This window comes from Erpetoichthys calabaricus, chromosome 3 (genome assembly GCF_900747795.2).
Source record: "Erpetoichthys calabaricus chromosome 3, fErpCal1.3, whole genome shotgun sequence".
NCBI lineage: Eukaryota > Metazoa > Chordata > Cladistia > Polypteriformes > Polypteridae > Erpetoichthys > Erpetoichthys calabaricus.
Window position 1 is genome coordinate 94,730,622 of NC_041396.2, and position 16,750 is coordinate 94,747,371.

The window sequence follows — 16,750 nt, forward strand, 5'->3', positions numbered from 1 at the left end:
TCCTGATATCTATACAAAAGGACAAAGGTCCAAGTCTTTAGAGTCCTGGGGCCTCATGTATAATGCCGTGCGTAGAACTCACACTATAACATGGCGTAAGCACAAAAGCGGGAATCTGTGCGTACACAAACTTTCACGTTCTTCCACTACATAAATCCCGATCAGCGTGAAAAGTAACGCACGTGCACGCGCCTTCTGTCCCGCCCCAGCTCCTCCCACAATTATGCCTCTTTGAATATGCAAATCGATATAAATAGCCTTCTGTGAAAAGACAATGGGAAAAGCACGGGGGAAAAATATAAGAATTTCAGCGAATACCAAGTGGAGGCAAGGAAAAACGTACTATTTGTTGGTTTAAACAATGGTATAATCAACAAAAGAAAGTTGATCGAGTGACATAGTGTCGGAGGAACTCGAAAGCTCAAGTTCACAAAGTCGACAGTGCCCGAAATAAAAAAGAAATCACATATCAAAGTTGGCGTGAAAAGGCGACTCGCAGCGGACCGTCTGAGTGTCATACGAAAGCTTATTAGGGTACAGAGAAAAAAAATAGGCACACAGTGGGAAAAAAGCACGAAATGTCAACTTTAATCTCGAAATTTCCACTTTAATCGCGTAGTTTATTTTGTCATTAAAGTAGAACATCATAAACTTCATCTTAAAATCGTTTATTTTACTAGTTTCTCAAGTTAGCACGTTAAATGCTTTGTTCTTTGTTTGATCTTATATGTGCTCTATGTGTGTGAATCACTACATGCTTCCGTTCTTTCTCTTTCTCCGACAGGACACAGAATCCATTACATTCGTGATATTACAGCTTTCTGAATAATTAAAATACTGAGATGTATACGTGATATCTTTTTCATGATGACGGGAATGAAAGCATGTTATTAAACATGGGAACACGGTTCATATCTCACGCAAGAGGCTTGCTGCGCCATGTGCGACCTTTGATGAAATAATTTATTACAGAAGTACTGTCTCTTTCAAACGTACTAACCTCCAATTCCTGTCCTTACTTTTCTTTCTCCAAATACCCAATCGCCACACAATCAGCTCTGTAATAGATGTTAAGCCATCTGTAAGCTTAGAACGCCGATTCTTCAAAACTTTTAAGGAACATTGAAATATCTTCGTAGTTTAATTATTTAATGTTTAATTATTCTATCCATCTATCCTTCCAGTGTCGCGTCAGCACCAGCAATAATACAGCGCAAAGCAGGAGCTATCCGTGAACTAGCTAGCGCTGTGGCACCGTGTCCTCACATGTTTAATTATTAACAATACAGATTATTTAAGTGAAGTTAAAAGTTTTATCTGTATACTATAAGCAACATATTTTGCTGCATTTCATCTTAAAAATGATATCGTCATCATATGTGCTTTATAAAGTGGTGCAGGTTGTGCAATATTATAACTGTAGTGCAAGTTTACAGTGGGGTAATTGTACTTATAAGTACAAACAGTTCTACAAGGAGCACTTGATGGACTGATTGAGTGCGTTTATAGTTCTTGGGATGAAACTGTTTCTGAAACGTGAGGTGCGTACAGGAAAGGCTTTGACGCGTTGTGTGTGCTTGAAACTGTATACCGATAATTCTCTTTCCGATCAGCTGCTGCTGTGATTCCCCACTCAGATACAGTGATATAAATACTCCGAGTGGTGCAGTGAGAGTAATATGGAAAAAGATGATCCGCTGTGGCAACACTTAACGGGAGCAGATGAAAGAAGAAGAAGATGCAGTGAGTGTAACAATGCTAAACCAGTTATGGTATTTGGAATACTATGGCTATTCCCTGGACCATTATATTGCTACAGGTTAATTGCAATCAGATGCATTACACTAATAAACAATATGCAGCTAATTTCAGTGTATTTATAAAGCCGCGTCAGGAATGTGGGTTTAAGAAAGAAAGAGTGACCACACAAAAACAGTAGCACTGCTTTGACGCTGGGTGCCGCCAGTCTGCAAAACCGAGCGGAGAAATTGCGTACACCAGGGTATGAGGTACCGTGGAAATGTGCGTGGCATTACGCCAAGTTTAGGTTTTATGCATCGCGATTTGAGTGTGGAAACGTTCGTAAGCAACATTTCTGTGCGTACGCACCGTTTATACATGAGGCCCCTGGTGCTTCCTGTTTTGCTATATGGTCATGAGATATGAACGCTACCTAGTGACCTGAGATGAAGACTGCACTCCTTTAGTACTACGTCTCTTCGGAGAATCCTTGGGTTTGACTTGCAGTTGCTCATGGAGTCCCAAGTGAGGCACATTAATTGCATCGTGAGGAAGTGTCAGTTACGGTACTACGGCCATGTGGCGTGATTCCCAGAGGGTGACCTGGTTTGGACCAGGCCAAGGGGATGCCCATGTAACACCTGGCTGCGGCAGATAGATGGTCATTTCTGGAGGGTGGGACTGGACCACGTTGTCTGCCTGGAGGATTGCCAGCCAGAAACCAGAGGTGTTTTGTTATGTGGTGGGTGTGGCAAGCACTGTTACCACTGCATGTTTCCCAACCTGACCAGACCTGCTACTTTCCGTTTACATTTATCTATAGAAGTCCAAATATGCTTCTGCCAAGCCCCAATGGGATATTGCAAAGAATTATTGATTTGATTACTTTGTTTCATATTTACAGTACAGTCATCTGTAACATTTTATCACATTAGTATTAGTTTTTGTCAACATGAAATACTGAATGTTTCTTATCAGGACACAATATAACCTCAAAGTGAAAACTAAAAAAACTTCATAAATTTTATAGACTAGGAGAGACAAGTCAGACAACCAGGCTGATTTGGCCAGCTAGAGACTAAATGGTTTGTGCATCTTATCCAACTGCTTTATAAAGGTCATTTTTGTATTTGCTTCAATTACACGACATGGTCATTATGTTTTAAGATTCTCTCCACACTTTACGTTAAGTACTTTCTAGTAGCCTTCTTGAATAAGGTCATACTATGATCAACACAGAGCATTTATATGCAAAGCTACAAGGATCTATACAATTTATACATGCCAATAGGTCAAATCCCACTACAACGTGCTCTGGACTGAAAAAATAATTTGTTAATGCTGGTATTTCATTATAAAGGAATTGGAACATAGGACATTGTTTTTTCACACAGTTGACAACAATGAATGTCAAGGTCAAAGGCAATGTCCATTTTCTTCTTACTAGCATAAATGGCAGCAAGACGTTCCAACTTTTTCTGTAAAATAAATTGCTTTATTTACTTAAATGCAGCTCCTCAGTGTCCAGAGCACATGTCCCTTAACTTAAAAAAAACAGAGCACCTTGGGTGATGTTGCCTAATGGACTGACTAGCTCTGTGTGCCTGATGTCTGCTCTTTTGTGGGTCATCTTTTTTCTTTTAAACCTGGAAAAGTTCTGAGTCAGCCTTTTACTTCATTAACCTGGAAAAGTTTTACATAAAATGGTGATAAAAAATTAGAGGAAATGATGGTCACATTCTTAAGTAACAATTGGTGGATGCATAAACTTGTGAGCCCAAAGTTCAAGGACACATTAAATGCAACAAAAACGTGAAAAATTATGGTGTGCAGGTGCATAAGGTAAAATCTCTGCAAATTTATTAAACTTGTTGGAAACTTTTGAGGTGGCACAAGAGAAGCTCAGCAATCATAACTTTTGCTGAATAACGAGCCAAAAATCAATCCTCAATCTGATCAATGTGCTAAGTGAAGTCAAACCATACCCTGAGAAACCCAGAAATAAGTAATGGTCTAGCTGCTGTGAGCCTCCAGAACTCCTAAAGTACAGCTGAAGTAAAATATGATTTACAGTTATCCCGCTCCCTTGATATGCCCACAATGCCTTCACTTTGTACCAACCCTTCTCAAGCTTCGCAGCTACAAGTATGACAACCGTCAAGTAAACCAAATGACATAATTTTGCATTATAAGTGGCTGTTAAGTAGAGCTCCTGAATTGCAATTTTGGGCCAAGTGCAGAAAAAATATAGGTATTTTGCTGCTTTATTAAGAAAATTCACTTTGTTGTAATGAATTTTTCAGGTAAAATGGACTTCATTGTAATGAGGTATTTTTAACATTAGTTCCACAGGAAAGCGGCCAGGACCAAAAAATTGTATGTATATACAGAAAAATTTAAATATACTTAAAAATATAAAAATATATATAAAACATATACAGCAAATACTGTTAATGCTGCACTGATTTCTCTTTACATTCATTTTAACTTATCCCAACTATCCTGATTTCTCATTTTCAAAGAAATGATCTGGTTTTACTGCGGTGGGCTAGCACCCTGCCCAGGATTGGTTCCTGCCTTGTGCCCTGTGTTGGCTGGGATTGGCTCCAGCAGACCCCCGTGGGTCCTGTGTTTGGATTCAGTGGGTTGGAAAATGGATGGATGGATGATCTGGTTTTATCCTTGTTTACTACATTCTTTCCTTCCATTTCAGTCCCTGAAATTACACTGATCACGATAAAGTGGAACAGGATTTATATTGCCAGCTCCTGAATCTAAAACTCAGTGTTTTGAATGCATTGTATTTTTTAAAATCATGTTTGCTTACTTCTACCCGCATTTACAATAGCAGTAAGACATGTTTAACAAAACAGTAAAGCAGGTCAAATCAACTCAGGTATCCAGGGAAAAGACACTGGAGACATCAAATAAGAAAATTATCCTATAATTTTAAAATAAGTTTAAATTCCAGATTCTCTTTTGATTCAAGTTATGATTTGCTTATACCTTGTATCTACACACAATAGTCTGACTTATACAGCTCTATTGTGAACATGTATATTTTTCAATGACAGTTTCTGTCATCTTGGAACATTTTAATTCCTTATTAACAGATGAGCTGCAGGAAAAGGTATTCCTCTGAATTCATTTTTATCAATGTTGCTCTTCCTTGAAAAAGTGTGTTTTGCTCTCTTCCAGGGAAATCATGAGATTTTTTAACAGACTGGAACAGTGGGTTTCATCCGATACATACCATAACTCAAGGTAATTTTAATTTTCTTTGTGTTGCCCTTCTGAATAAGCATTATAAGATGCATCAAATAACACATTCAAAACATTATTTAAAAAAAAAAATATTTATAAACTGTATATAACAATGTAAATGTTAGAATGAGAGGTTGATCTTAAAACCCACAGTTCAACAAGAAAATTCGATAATAAAACAATTAAGTATTGTAGACAAGTAAATCTGTCTTGTTGTTTTCAAATGTAAAAATAATACATTTTTCAATAAGATACATAAGGAATTTTTGCTTCTTTCTCATATTTTTAACATACGTCAACATATTCAGATACAAGTTCTGAAAAGCAGTGAATAAGGCTACCGTTTGTGCTGACCCATTCCTGTACTTTTCATGCCACAGTCAACAAGCAACACTCAATGTTACTCAAATATTATGTTTATTATGTAAATAGTGTACTGTAAATATATAAGGAGAAACTTCAGCAAAAACATGCTGGTTATACAAATGAAATAAATCACAGTGCATTAGAAGATGTTGAAATATATTTTTAATTTTACATTATATATATAACCTTATTTAATGAATAGAACTGGAGAGAAAACTTGAAAACTCAGTACAGTAATCCCTCACCTATCGCGGGGGTTACGTTCCAGAGCCCCCCGCGATAGGTGAAAATCCGCGAAGTAGCGACCTATATTTATTTTATTATTTAAACATATTTTAAGGCTTTATAAACCCTTCCCACACTGTTATAAACCTTTCTCATTCTCTTGTTAACCTTTCCCACACTCTTATAAACACTTCCTATGCTCTTAAACACTTTCTACATTCTTAAACACCTCAGACCAACACTGCACGCAGCGATCAGACGTCAATGTGTCTGCACTCGCTTTGTGAAGGGGGGCAGCTGAACTCACGCTGAGCAGAAATGGACTTTGTGCTGCTTCTGCCAAAATGCCTGCTTGCCGCTCTGCGCATTCGGAAGGAGGAGGAGTGTGTGTGTGGTTTTGTGAGGGCTGAACGCACGTTCGCTCAAAGCCCCCCTTCCCGGAGGCGCAGTTCGCATTGTCAAGGGGGTGGGGAGCTGAATGAAAGCTAAGGAGAAGTGGACTTTGTGCTGGCTTTGTGCTGCTTGTCGCTCTGCCTGTCAATAATTTAAAATCCTGTACATCACCAATTTTCCTGTCTCACTGTCTTGTCTTGCGTGAAGTTAAAATGTTTTATAATAGTGAGATGTTACTCATATCCTTAGCCCGACATCCACATATCATATGTGTTAACAAAGTGTGTTTTATAAGTTTACATGTGTTTAAAGCATGTGGGATGGGTATTTTAAGGCTTAAACTATAAAAATGTTTATTTATATGGTCTTTCTATATCGCGGATTTTCTCCTGTTGCTGATGGGTCTGGAACATAACTTACGCGATAGGCGGGCAATCACTTGTATTTAAAAACCCGCGAAGTCGTGAATCCGCGAAAAGTGAACCGCGAAGTAGCGAGGGATTACTGTATCATTTTAGGAATGCACTGTTTGCACAATATATTAAATGGGATAAACATACCCTTTATAATCCTGATAAAAAAGGGAACAAATGGGTTTTATGGTATTGACAATTTAAATTGCAGGTTTAACCCACAATAATTAACAGTTTAACTTGAAGGGAACACTAACCAATTTTATTAAGCACACCATCCATGGATCACATATATTTAACAAAAAAAACACCATCAATTTAAGGCTTATGCCTATGCTCTCCTAAACCAAGGGTAAAGTAAAATGTGCATCATTATAGTTTTCCATGGCACATAAACACAGTCCTTGTAGACAGAATTTACACCAGAAACGAACTTCAGTATGGATCAAATGTTCTAAAGTAACATAACTCAAAAATACTTTTTTGTCAAAGCAGTAATGTGCCAATGCCCTGCTATTCTCCAACATGCTGAAAGACTATATACATCATTGGCTGATATTTTTATTATTTTAATAAGATTTCTCAACAGTATTACACAGACAAGTGCTCAAGTCCATTCATTATGCTTTTCTTCTTTTTCTACATGAAATCATCAGAGTCATTCCCATCCTGTAAAGAGAATAAAAAGCTTCAATAAATAAAAATACAAGTCTACCATATAATAATGATTCCCTTAATTATCCCATAGCTTTTTGCCACAAAACCATAGCATTTAAACTGTTTATATGAAAATAATAACAAAATATTTTTATTTTCAGACAAAATTTACACAAACTATAAACTTTTTTTTAAAAAAAGTGAACAAACTTCACCCATTAATTATTCAACCCCATCAAAATATAACAGAACATTTGTTGTGCCATTACCCAAACAATAAGTCACATTATCTTGTTTCACAGTAAATATCCAACAATTCTCATACTGTACATAAACAGTATGAAAATGCACATACTGTACATAACACGCATAAAAAAACTAAGCAAAAAAAAATCTTTACTTAAATAATCACTACTTTATACTTGTACCTTTGCCAGCAATTTCAGCCTTGGATCCTTAGAAGGGCCACACAAATTATATGACTACGACCATTTCAGTACTAGGATAAAATTATCTTAATATATGGTATCTTGAAGTAGACAGTATCAAAAGTGAAGCAGGTCCTCCTCAAGTATTTCCCTGCACTCTTCTCCATTTAAATATGATAGACAAAACAATAATGTGTTTATTATCCTGCTGCTAAATAGCTCCCCACTACATGACACTGCCAACAAATTGCTTCATGTCGTCAATGGTGTTACAAAGGGAATTAGTTGTGTTTCATTTATATCAGGTAATCTTTGTCTGATACCAAATAATCTTGTAAATAACAGCCATACTATTATTCAGTTTTATCTGTAGCTTACTTCAGCTACACACTTACTGTATAAAGGCTGCTTATGTGAAATACTGCAGAGACCAATTTCCTTTTGGAAAACTCTTTATTTAACCAAGGTGATTACTGGATCTTTAATATTTTACTGACCAATTTATTTCTTGACATCTGGGAAGACGTCCTCCCATTAGAATCTGCAAGAATCCGTTCTTTTTTAATGATTAATTTCATTGTGCCCTATGGAACCTTTGATACCCCAGGTTTAAAAAATATTTTTAATTCTACTTATCTAAAGGTGTATGTGTCCTCACAAGTGGAACAATGAGCTGTAAAGTCAGCAGCTTGTTCCTTACAGTGAGGTTTCTGCTCTGACATATACTTTCAAACCTTATAAGAAGAAGCTGAAATGAGCATAGGTGAACTCCATTCAGGTTTCAGAATCAACTCACGTAAAAACTTGCTTCTCTTAAGTTTAATATGGCCAAATGGCAGTAACTTGCTGAGCCAAATGTGTACATATACAACCAGTCAAAAGTCTGGACACAACCAGAAATTTTTAATACAAATTGATGCCTTTTTTATCAAGATACCATTAAATGGATAAACTACCTTTGCGACTTTTAATCTTAATTTGGCAAATTAGCACTAATTTGGTTAACCAACTGCGTATATACATTACCAGTCAGAGGTTTGGACACAATCAGAAATATTTAATATAAATTGATACCATTAAATTGACAAACTCCCTTTGTGTATCGTTAATTAGTCATGTATAAATGTTTACTTGTTTTTATAGAAACCTTGTCATTCTATTGCAAAATGAAGGTTATTCCATGTGATGGATTGCCAAGAAACTTAAGATTTCATGAAAAGGTGTCTGTGGCAGTCTTGAGAGACTGGAATCTGGATCAAACCAGAATAGAAAAAGAAGGAGAAGGCATACTGTGAGGGACATTTTTACATTAAAAGAGAGGCTAATGGCAACATGGATGGAAGTAGCAGTAAATTTAAAAAAATAATGGGCTTCACAATGAAGAATGGTCAAACCCACTGAATGTGAATGGAGACAGCTTGGGAATGGACAGTAACATATATACAGTGGTGTGAAAAACTATTTGCCCCCTTCCTGATTTCTTATTCTTTTGCATGTTTGTCACACAAAATGTTTCTGATCATCAAACACATTTAACCATTAGTCAAATATAACACAAGTAAACACAAAATGCAGTTTGTAAATGGTGGTTTTTATTATTTAGGGAGAAAAAAAAATACAAACCTACATGGCCCTGTGTGAAAAAGTAATTGCCCCCTGAACCTAATAACTGGTTGGGCCACCCTTAGCAGCAATAACTGCAATCAAGCGTTTGCGATAACTTGCAATGAGTCTTTTACAGCGCTCTGGAGGAATTTTGGCCCACTCATCTTTGCAAAGTTATTGTAATTCAGCTTTATTTGAGGGTTTTCTAGCATGAACCGCCTTTTTAAGGTCATGCCATAGCATCTCAATTGGATTCAGGTCAGGACTTTGACTAGGCCACTCCAAAGTCTTCATTTTGTTTTTCTTCAGCCATTCAGAGGTGGATTTGCTGGTGTGTTTTGGGTCATTGTCCTGTTGCAGCACGCAAGATCGCTTCAGCTTGAGTTGACGAACAGATGGCCGGACATTCTCCTTCAGGATTTTTTGGTAGACAGTAGAATTCATGGTTCCATCTATCACAGCAAGCCTTCCAGGTCCTGAAGCAGCAAAACAACCCCAGACCATCACACTACCACCACCATATTTTACTGTTGGTATGATGTTCTTTTTCTGAAATGCTGTGTTCCTTTTACGCCAGATGTAACGGGACATTTGCCTTCCAAAAAGTTCAACTTTTGTCTCATCAGTCCACAAGGTATTTTCCCAAAAGTCTTGGCAATCATTGAGATGTTTCTTAGCAAAATTGAGACGAGCCCTAATGTTCTTTTTGCTTAACAGTGGTTTGCGTCTTGGACATCTGCCATGCAGGCCGTTTTTGCCCAGTCTCTTTCTTATGGTGGAGTCGTGAACACTGACCTTAATTGAGGCAAGTGAGGCCTGCAGTTCTTTAGACGTTGTCCTGGGGTCTTTTGTGACCTCTCGGATGAGTCGTCTCTGCGCTCTTGGGGTAATTTTGGTCGGCCGGCCACTCCTGGGAAGGTTCACCACTGTTCCATGTTTTTGCCATTTGTGGATAATGACTCTCACTGTGGTTCGCTGGAGTTCCAAAGCTTTAGAAATGGCTTTATAACCTTTACCAGACTGATAGATCTCAATTACTTCTGTTCTCATTTGTTCCTGAATTTCTTTGGATCTTGGCATGATGTCTAGCTTTTGAGGTGCTTTTGGTCTACTTCTCTGTGTCAGGCAGCTCCTATTTAAGTGATTTCTTGATTGAAACAGGTGTGGCAGTAATCAGGCCTGGGGGTGGCTACGGAAATTGAACTCAGGTGTGATACACCACAGTTAGGTTATTTTTTAACAAGGGGGCAATTACTTTTTCACACAGGGTCATGTAGGTTTGGATTTTTTTTCTCTCTAAATAATAAAAACCATCATTTAAAAACTGCATTTTGTGTTTACTTGTGTTATATTTGACTAATGGTTAAATGTGTTTGATGATCAGAAACATTTTGTGTGACAAACATGCAAAAGAATAAGAAATCAGGAAGGGGGCAAATAGTTTTTCACACCACACTGTAAAAGACAGACAGAGTATACTTCAGCAAGCTATGCTTTGCTCACTACATTACTTGCCATCTACAGAAATGTTCAGATGACTTGTCCATCACAGGCTGCAATATAAAGGAGATGAGTCAAAGTACAGGAAAGTCATGGAGGACTTTGTCTTGTGGTGCACAACCTACAACTCAACATCAGCAAGACAAAAGAACTGGTGGTGGACTTTCGACATGCCAAGAAGCCTCTGAGACCATTCACCATTCGGGGGAGGATGTGGAAGTGGTTCTGAGCTACAAGTACCTGGGGGTTCAAATAAACAAACTGGACTGGTCTGACAACACAGTGGTACTGTACAAGAAGAGTCAGAGCAGACTGTACTTGCTAAGGAGACTCCGGTCTTTTGATGTGTGCAGCAAGTTGCTGGAAATGTTCTACCACTCCAAAGTAGCCATTGTGGTGTTCTACGCTGCAGTCTCCTGGGAAAGCAACCTAAGCACAAAAAAAGCACAGTGCCTAGACAAATGTATACGGAAAACCTGCTTCATCACAGGGAGAACCCTGGACATACTGGAAGCTATTGTGGAAACCAGGATGATGGCAAAATTGGATGCCATCATGAAAAGATTCCTCCATCCCCTCCAGGAGGCACTTTGTTGGAGTACTTTTAGCTACACAGTCATTCCAACATGGTGTACTAAGAAGCACCTCTAGTGGTCTTTTCTGCAAACTTCAATGCTTCCACCCAATGAACTCGTTAAATTTATTTTTATTTATCAATTGATTGGCTGTATTATCTCTCCTGTGAGTCTATATCCCTGTTTTTTATGTTTCTACTGCTGTATTCATTTGAATTTTCCCATAGGAATAAAGTTTATCTAACATTGAAAGCAGGGTAACAATTTACAGCGCATCCTGTTCTATATGAACACATGATGACAAATTCATATTAACATAGAATATTTATTGTTCAAATAAATTTACACTTTAGAGATAAGAAAAACATTCACAATCTACAACAGTAAACAATCAATGTTTCCACACTACAAGAGGTGATCAAAAGATTTTGAGCCTGAATCTGAGTTATATTTTGTAGTGCAGAGATCACAGATTACCTCATGCATACTAAAACATGTGAATTACAACTTTCTAGCATTTGTGGTTTGTAGTGCTTATTTCATGTTTCAGAACCAATTTAACATAGACCATGAAAACCAAAAAATCAATTATTTTGCTGTTATTGAATTTTCAAGAATTATCTCTCTATTATAATAAAAAAATCTTGGGAAGAGAGACGAGATGTGACTTTCTCAGAGAGACACTTTACATTCAGTGAGACGAGACTTTGTGCCAAGAGATTTAACCACGCCCAGGGCCGGATATAAAAGACAAAGAGTAGATGACAAAGTAGAACGTCATAAAGAATTCAAAAACGTTGGTGCAATACACATGCAGAGCAGGCTAGAGATAATGGAAGTACAAAAATTCGAAAGTCTCAAAAAAAATTATAGTAAAGATCACATTAGGGTAAACAAAAATGCAAACAGAAATTATTACTTGGTGAAATAACGGAACAGCGAAAAGAGATCAAATATATTGTTCAGATTTAAACCTTAAATCAAAGACTTGTAGATCATCTAATTCTTGTTGCCATCAGGGAAAAGTAGTGTTTCTTCCCAATGAAGAGGTGTATCTGCGAGAATTAAAAGATTTGTTGTTTGGTGAAAGTGAAATCCTGCGAGAGAAAATTTCAAGCCCCGCAAGACAAGACTTTATGAAAAGAGATTTGGAAAAGTCCTGCCTACATCTAAAACATTTACAACCACGCACACGGTTCAATCATTTCTCATTTGTGTGAAAGCTATTGTCAGACAGTTTGTGTTGAGAGAAAGAAACAATATTCACTCACAGGCAGTTATACATTGCATTGTCATGATGTAATTCCAAACACAGAATCAAAATTCAATGCAATATTGATGAAAAGGTAAAAGTGAAAAGAGATTGAATATATGGACATAGGTGATATGACAGGAGTATATAGATACTGTTCGGCTTTAAACTTTAAGTCGGAGACTTGTAGATCATCTAATTTGTGTTGCCATCAAGGAAAAGTAGTGTTTCTTCCCAAAGAAGATGCCTATTCGCGAGAAATAAAAGTTTTGTTGTTTGGTGAAAGTGAAATCCACATACATGTGCGGCAGAGACATGAAGTTGCTGGCATGTAGTGCAGGCAGGGGGGTTGGTGAGCGAAGCCCCCTATTAATAATAATAATAATAATAATAGCCCAGTAAAGTCTGAAGCTTTACATCCACATGGTACCAAGTGAGCAATGCCTTATGGCAGCTAACACTATAGGCACACAATAAACCCATGAATACACAGGAGAAGAAGTAAGAAGTTTAACAACATAAATACTACTTATGCAAATGGAGACATACAGTGCATCCGGAAAGCATTCACAGCACATCACTTTTTCCACATTTTGTTATGTTACAGCCTTATTCCAACATGAATTAAATTCATTTTTTCCTCAGAATTCTACACACAACACCCCATAATGACAACGTGAAAAAAGTTTACTTGAGGTTTTTGCAAATTTATTAAAAATAAAAAAACTGAGAAATCACATTTACATAAGTATTTACAGCCTTTGCCATGAAGCTCAGGTGCATCTTGTTTCCCCTGATCATCCTTGAGATGTTTCTGCACCTTAATTGGACTCCAACTGTGGTAAATTCAGTTGATTGGACATGATTTGGAAAGGCACACACCTGTCTATATAAGGTCCCACAGTTGACAGTTCATGTCAGAGCACAAACCAAGCATGAAGTCAAAGGAATTGTCTGTAGATCTCCGAGACAGGATTGTCTCGAGGCACAAATCTGGGGAAGGTTACAGAAAAATTTCTGCTGCTTTGAAGGTCCCAATGAGCACAGTGGCCTCCATCATCCGTAAGTGGAAGAAGTTCGAAACCACCAGGACTTTTCCTAGAGCTGGCCAGCCATCTAAACTGAGTGATCGGGGGAGAAGGGTCTTAGTCAGGGAGGTGACCAAGAACCCGATGGTCACTCTGTCAGAGATCCAGAGGTCCTCTGTGGAGAGAGGAGAACCTTCCAGAAGGACAACCATCTCTGCAGCAATCCACCAATCAAGCCTGTATGGTAGAGTGGCCAGACAGAAGCCACTCCTTAGTAAAAGGCACATGGCAGCCCGCCTGGAGTTTGCCAAAAGGCACCTGAAGGACTCTCAGACCATGAGAAAGAAAATTTTCTGGTCTGATGAGACAAAGATTGAACTCTTTGGTGTGAATGCCAGGCGTCACATTTGGAGGAAACCAAGCACCGCTCATCACCAGGCCAATACCATCCCTACAGTGAAGCCTGGTGGTGGCAGCATCATGCTGTGGGGATGATTTTCAGCGGCAGGGACTGGGAGACTAGTCAGGATAAAGGGAAAGATGACTGCAGCAATGTACAGAGACATCCTGGATGAAAACCTGCTCCAGAGCACTCTTGACCTCAGACTGGGGCGACAGTTCATCTTTCAGTAGGACAACTACCCTAAGCACACAGCCAAGATATCAAAGGAGTGGCTTCAGGACAACTCTGTGAATGTCCTTGAGTGGCCCAGCCAGAGCCCAGACTTGAATCTGATTGAACATCTCTGGAGAGATCTTAAAATGGCTGTGCACCGATGCTTCCCATCCAACCTGATGGAGCTTGAGAGGTGCTGCAAAGAGGAATGGGTGAAACTGGCCAAGGACAGGTGTGCCAAGCTTGTGGCATCATATTCAAAAAGACTTGAGGCTGTAATTGCTGCCAAAGGTTTATCGACAAAGTATTAAGCAAAGGCTGTGAATACTTATGTACATGTGATTTCTCAGTTTTTTTATTTTTAATAAATTTGCAAAAACCTCAAGTAAACTTTTTTCACGTTGTCATTATGGGGTGTTGTGTGTAGAATTCTGAGGAAAAAAATGAATTTAATTCATTTTGGAATAAGGCTGTAACATAACAAAATGTGGAAAAAGTGATGCGCTGTGAATACTTTCCAGATGCACTGTAGGTGCTATGTCTGGCAGTTCTAGCAGCACTGCTAGTTTGGTCACTTATCCCGTTAAATCAACACAGAGACCAATGTACAGATCAAGATGAGTGAGAAGCTTTTCAACCAGAACAGAAGCAGTCCGTAAGCACTAACCCTTCCAGCCCAACATTATATACAGTCACTGAAACTAAAACAACAATAAAAAGACAACAGTGGACAGTTTTTCAGTATCAGTAAGGTTCTGATGTGGTCCTATCAATATGCCATTCGGACCAACATGGAAGCACCGATGACCATAGCCACATACACTATGTGGCGCCTACAAAACAAAGCTTAGAAAACCCCAATGGCTTACAAGTAACCAGCGATCTAAGATCGAACAGATGTCCACACACATACCCAAAAGCAAAACCCAATCAACAGAAGTACAAGAACATAAGAACCTCAGTGTAGAAGCCCCAGAGATTAAACCTCAAGAGAATGAAGTGACAAGTCAATGTAAGCAGCAGCAGTAATTGTGGGTGAAATGAAGGATGCTCCAAAGAAAATCAAGCAAGAACCAAAGAATCAAGCAAATGTCAGTCTGCAAATTAATCAGGTTTACAAGAAGGCCCAGACAGACTGCAGCAGTGTCAAGAAATTTCAACAGGAAACAAGTACAAGTTTCAAGGAAAAGCAACAACATTAAAGGAAAAGTACAAAGAAAGGAGACAACAGTTTCTTCAGAAGAAGATGTTTAAAAAAAGGCACAAAGAAAATATATCCCATTTTAAAAACAAACAGAAGTCTCCACTGAACCACCTGTGCAGCGATCAGTGGAGAACTTCAGGAGAGTTACACCAGAATACTGAAAGGATCTCTCACATGAAAAGGGTTTATAATTAAGGCAGCACAAAACTGGACATCTCTTTGCCCAAACAAACACCAGAATTTCTAGATAAACAGTTTTGTACTTTACATGAACACTTAAGAGTGACAAATGAGATAATCACTGAATGACTTACAACTGGAATAATATATCTAAAAAAAGTTGGAAGAACCAGTTGGGAGTTGGAAGAACCCTATCACTTGCCTTCCAACAATAAACAACCTTCTTATAGCAGCAACATCAGAGAGGCTTTACAAACACTTTCTGAACAATGCAATCATTCCAGATAAGTGAAACTATTGTAGAAAAGCAATGCATAAATACAAAGACAAAATACTTATTATTGAGATGTTCACCAAAGATGGCAAAAAATAAAAAAAGAATCTTTAAGTATGCTAAGGATCAATTACAAAAAAGCTTCTGACATTGTCCCATACTTATGAAGTACAGTAATCCCTCCTCCATCGCGGGGGTTGCGTTCCAGAACCACCCGCGAAATAAGAAAATCCGCTAAGTAGAAACCATATGTTTATATGGTTATTTTTATATTGTCATGCTTGGGTCACAGATTTGCGCAGAAACACAGGAGGTTGTAGAGAGACAGGAACGTTATTCAAACACTGCAAACAAACATTTGTCTCTTTTTCAAAAGTTTAAACTGTGCTCCATGACAAGACAGAGATGACAGTTCCGTCTCACAATTAAAAGAATGCAAACATATCTTCCTCTTCAAAGGAGTGAAGCAAACAAATCAATAGGGCTGTTTGGCTTTTAAGTATGCGAAGCACCGCGGCACAAAGCTGTTGAAGGCGGCAGCTCACACCCCCTCCGTCAGGAGCAGGGAGAGAGAGAGAGAGAGGGAGACAGAGAAAAATCAATACGTGCCCTTTGAGCTTTTAAGTATGCGAAGCACCTTGCAGCATGTCGCTTCATGAAGCAGCTGCACACAGAAGGTAGCAACGTGAAGATAATCTTTCAGCATTTTAAGACGAGCGTCCGTATAGTCTAGGTGTGCGAACAGCCCCCCTGCTCACACCCCCTACGTCAGGATCAGAGAGAGTCAGCGCGAGAGAGAGAGAGAAAAGTAAGTTGGGTAGCTTCTCAGCCATCTGCCAATAGCATCCCTTGTATGAAATCAACTGGGCAAACCAACTGAGGAAGCATGTACCAGAAATTAAAAGACCGATTGTCCGCAGAAATCCGTGAACCAGCAAAAAATACGCGATATATATTTAAATATGCTTACATATAAAATCCGCGATGGAGTGAAGCCGCGAAAGGCGAAGCGCGATATAGCGAGGGATTA

General features: G+C 38.5%; 1 protein-coding gene across 1 annotated transcript in view; it reads right to left on the reverse strand.

Moving 5' to 3' along the window:
- Positions 1–5,515: 5,515 nt before the first annotated feature.
- The window catches only part of ccdc25 (coiled-coil domain containing 25), a 61,057-nt gene continuing 49,822 nt past the window's right edge, over positions 5,516–16,750 (reverse strand). The window contains 1 exon segment of the mRNA XM_028797174.2: positions 5,516–7,070. Within this exon segment, the coding sequence (XP_028653007.2) occupies positions 7,041–7,070 (30 nt within the window). The 3' untranslated portion in view covers positions 5,516–7,040.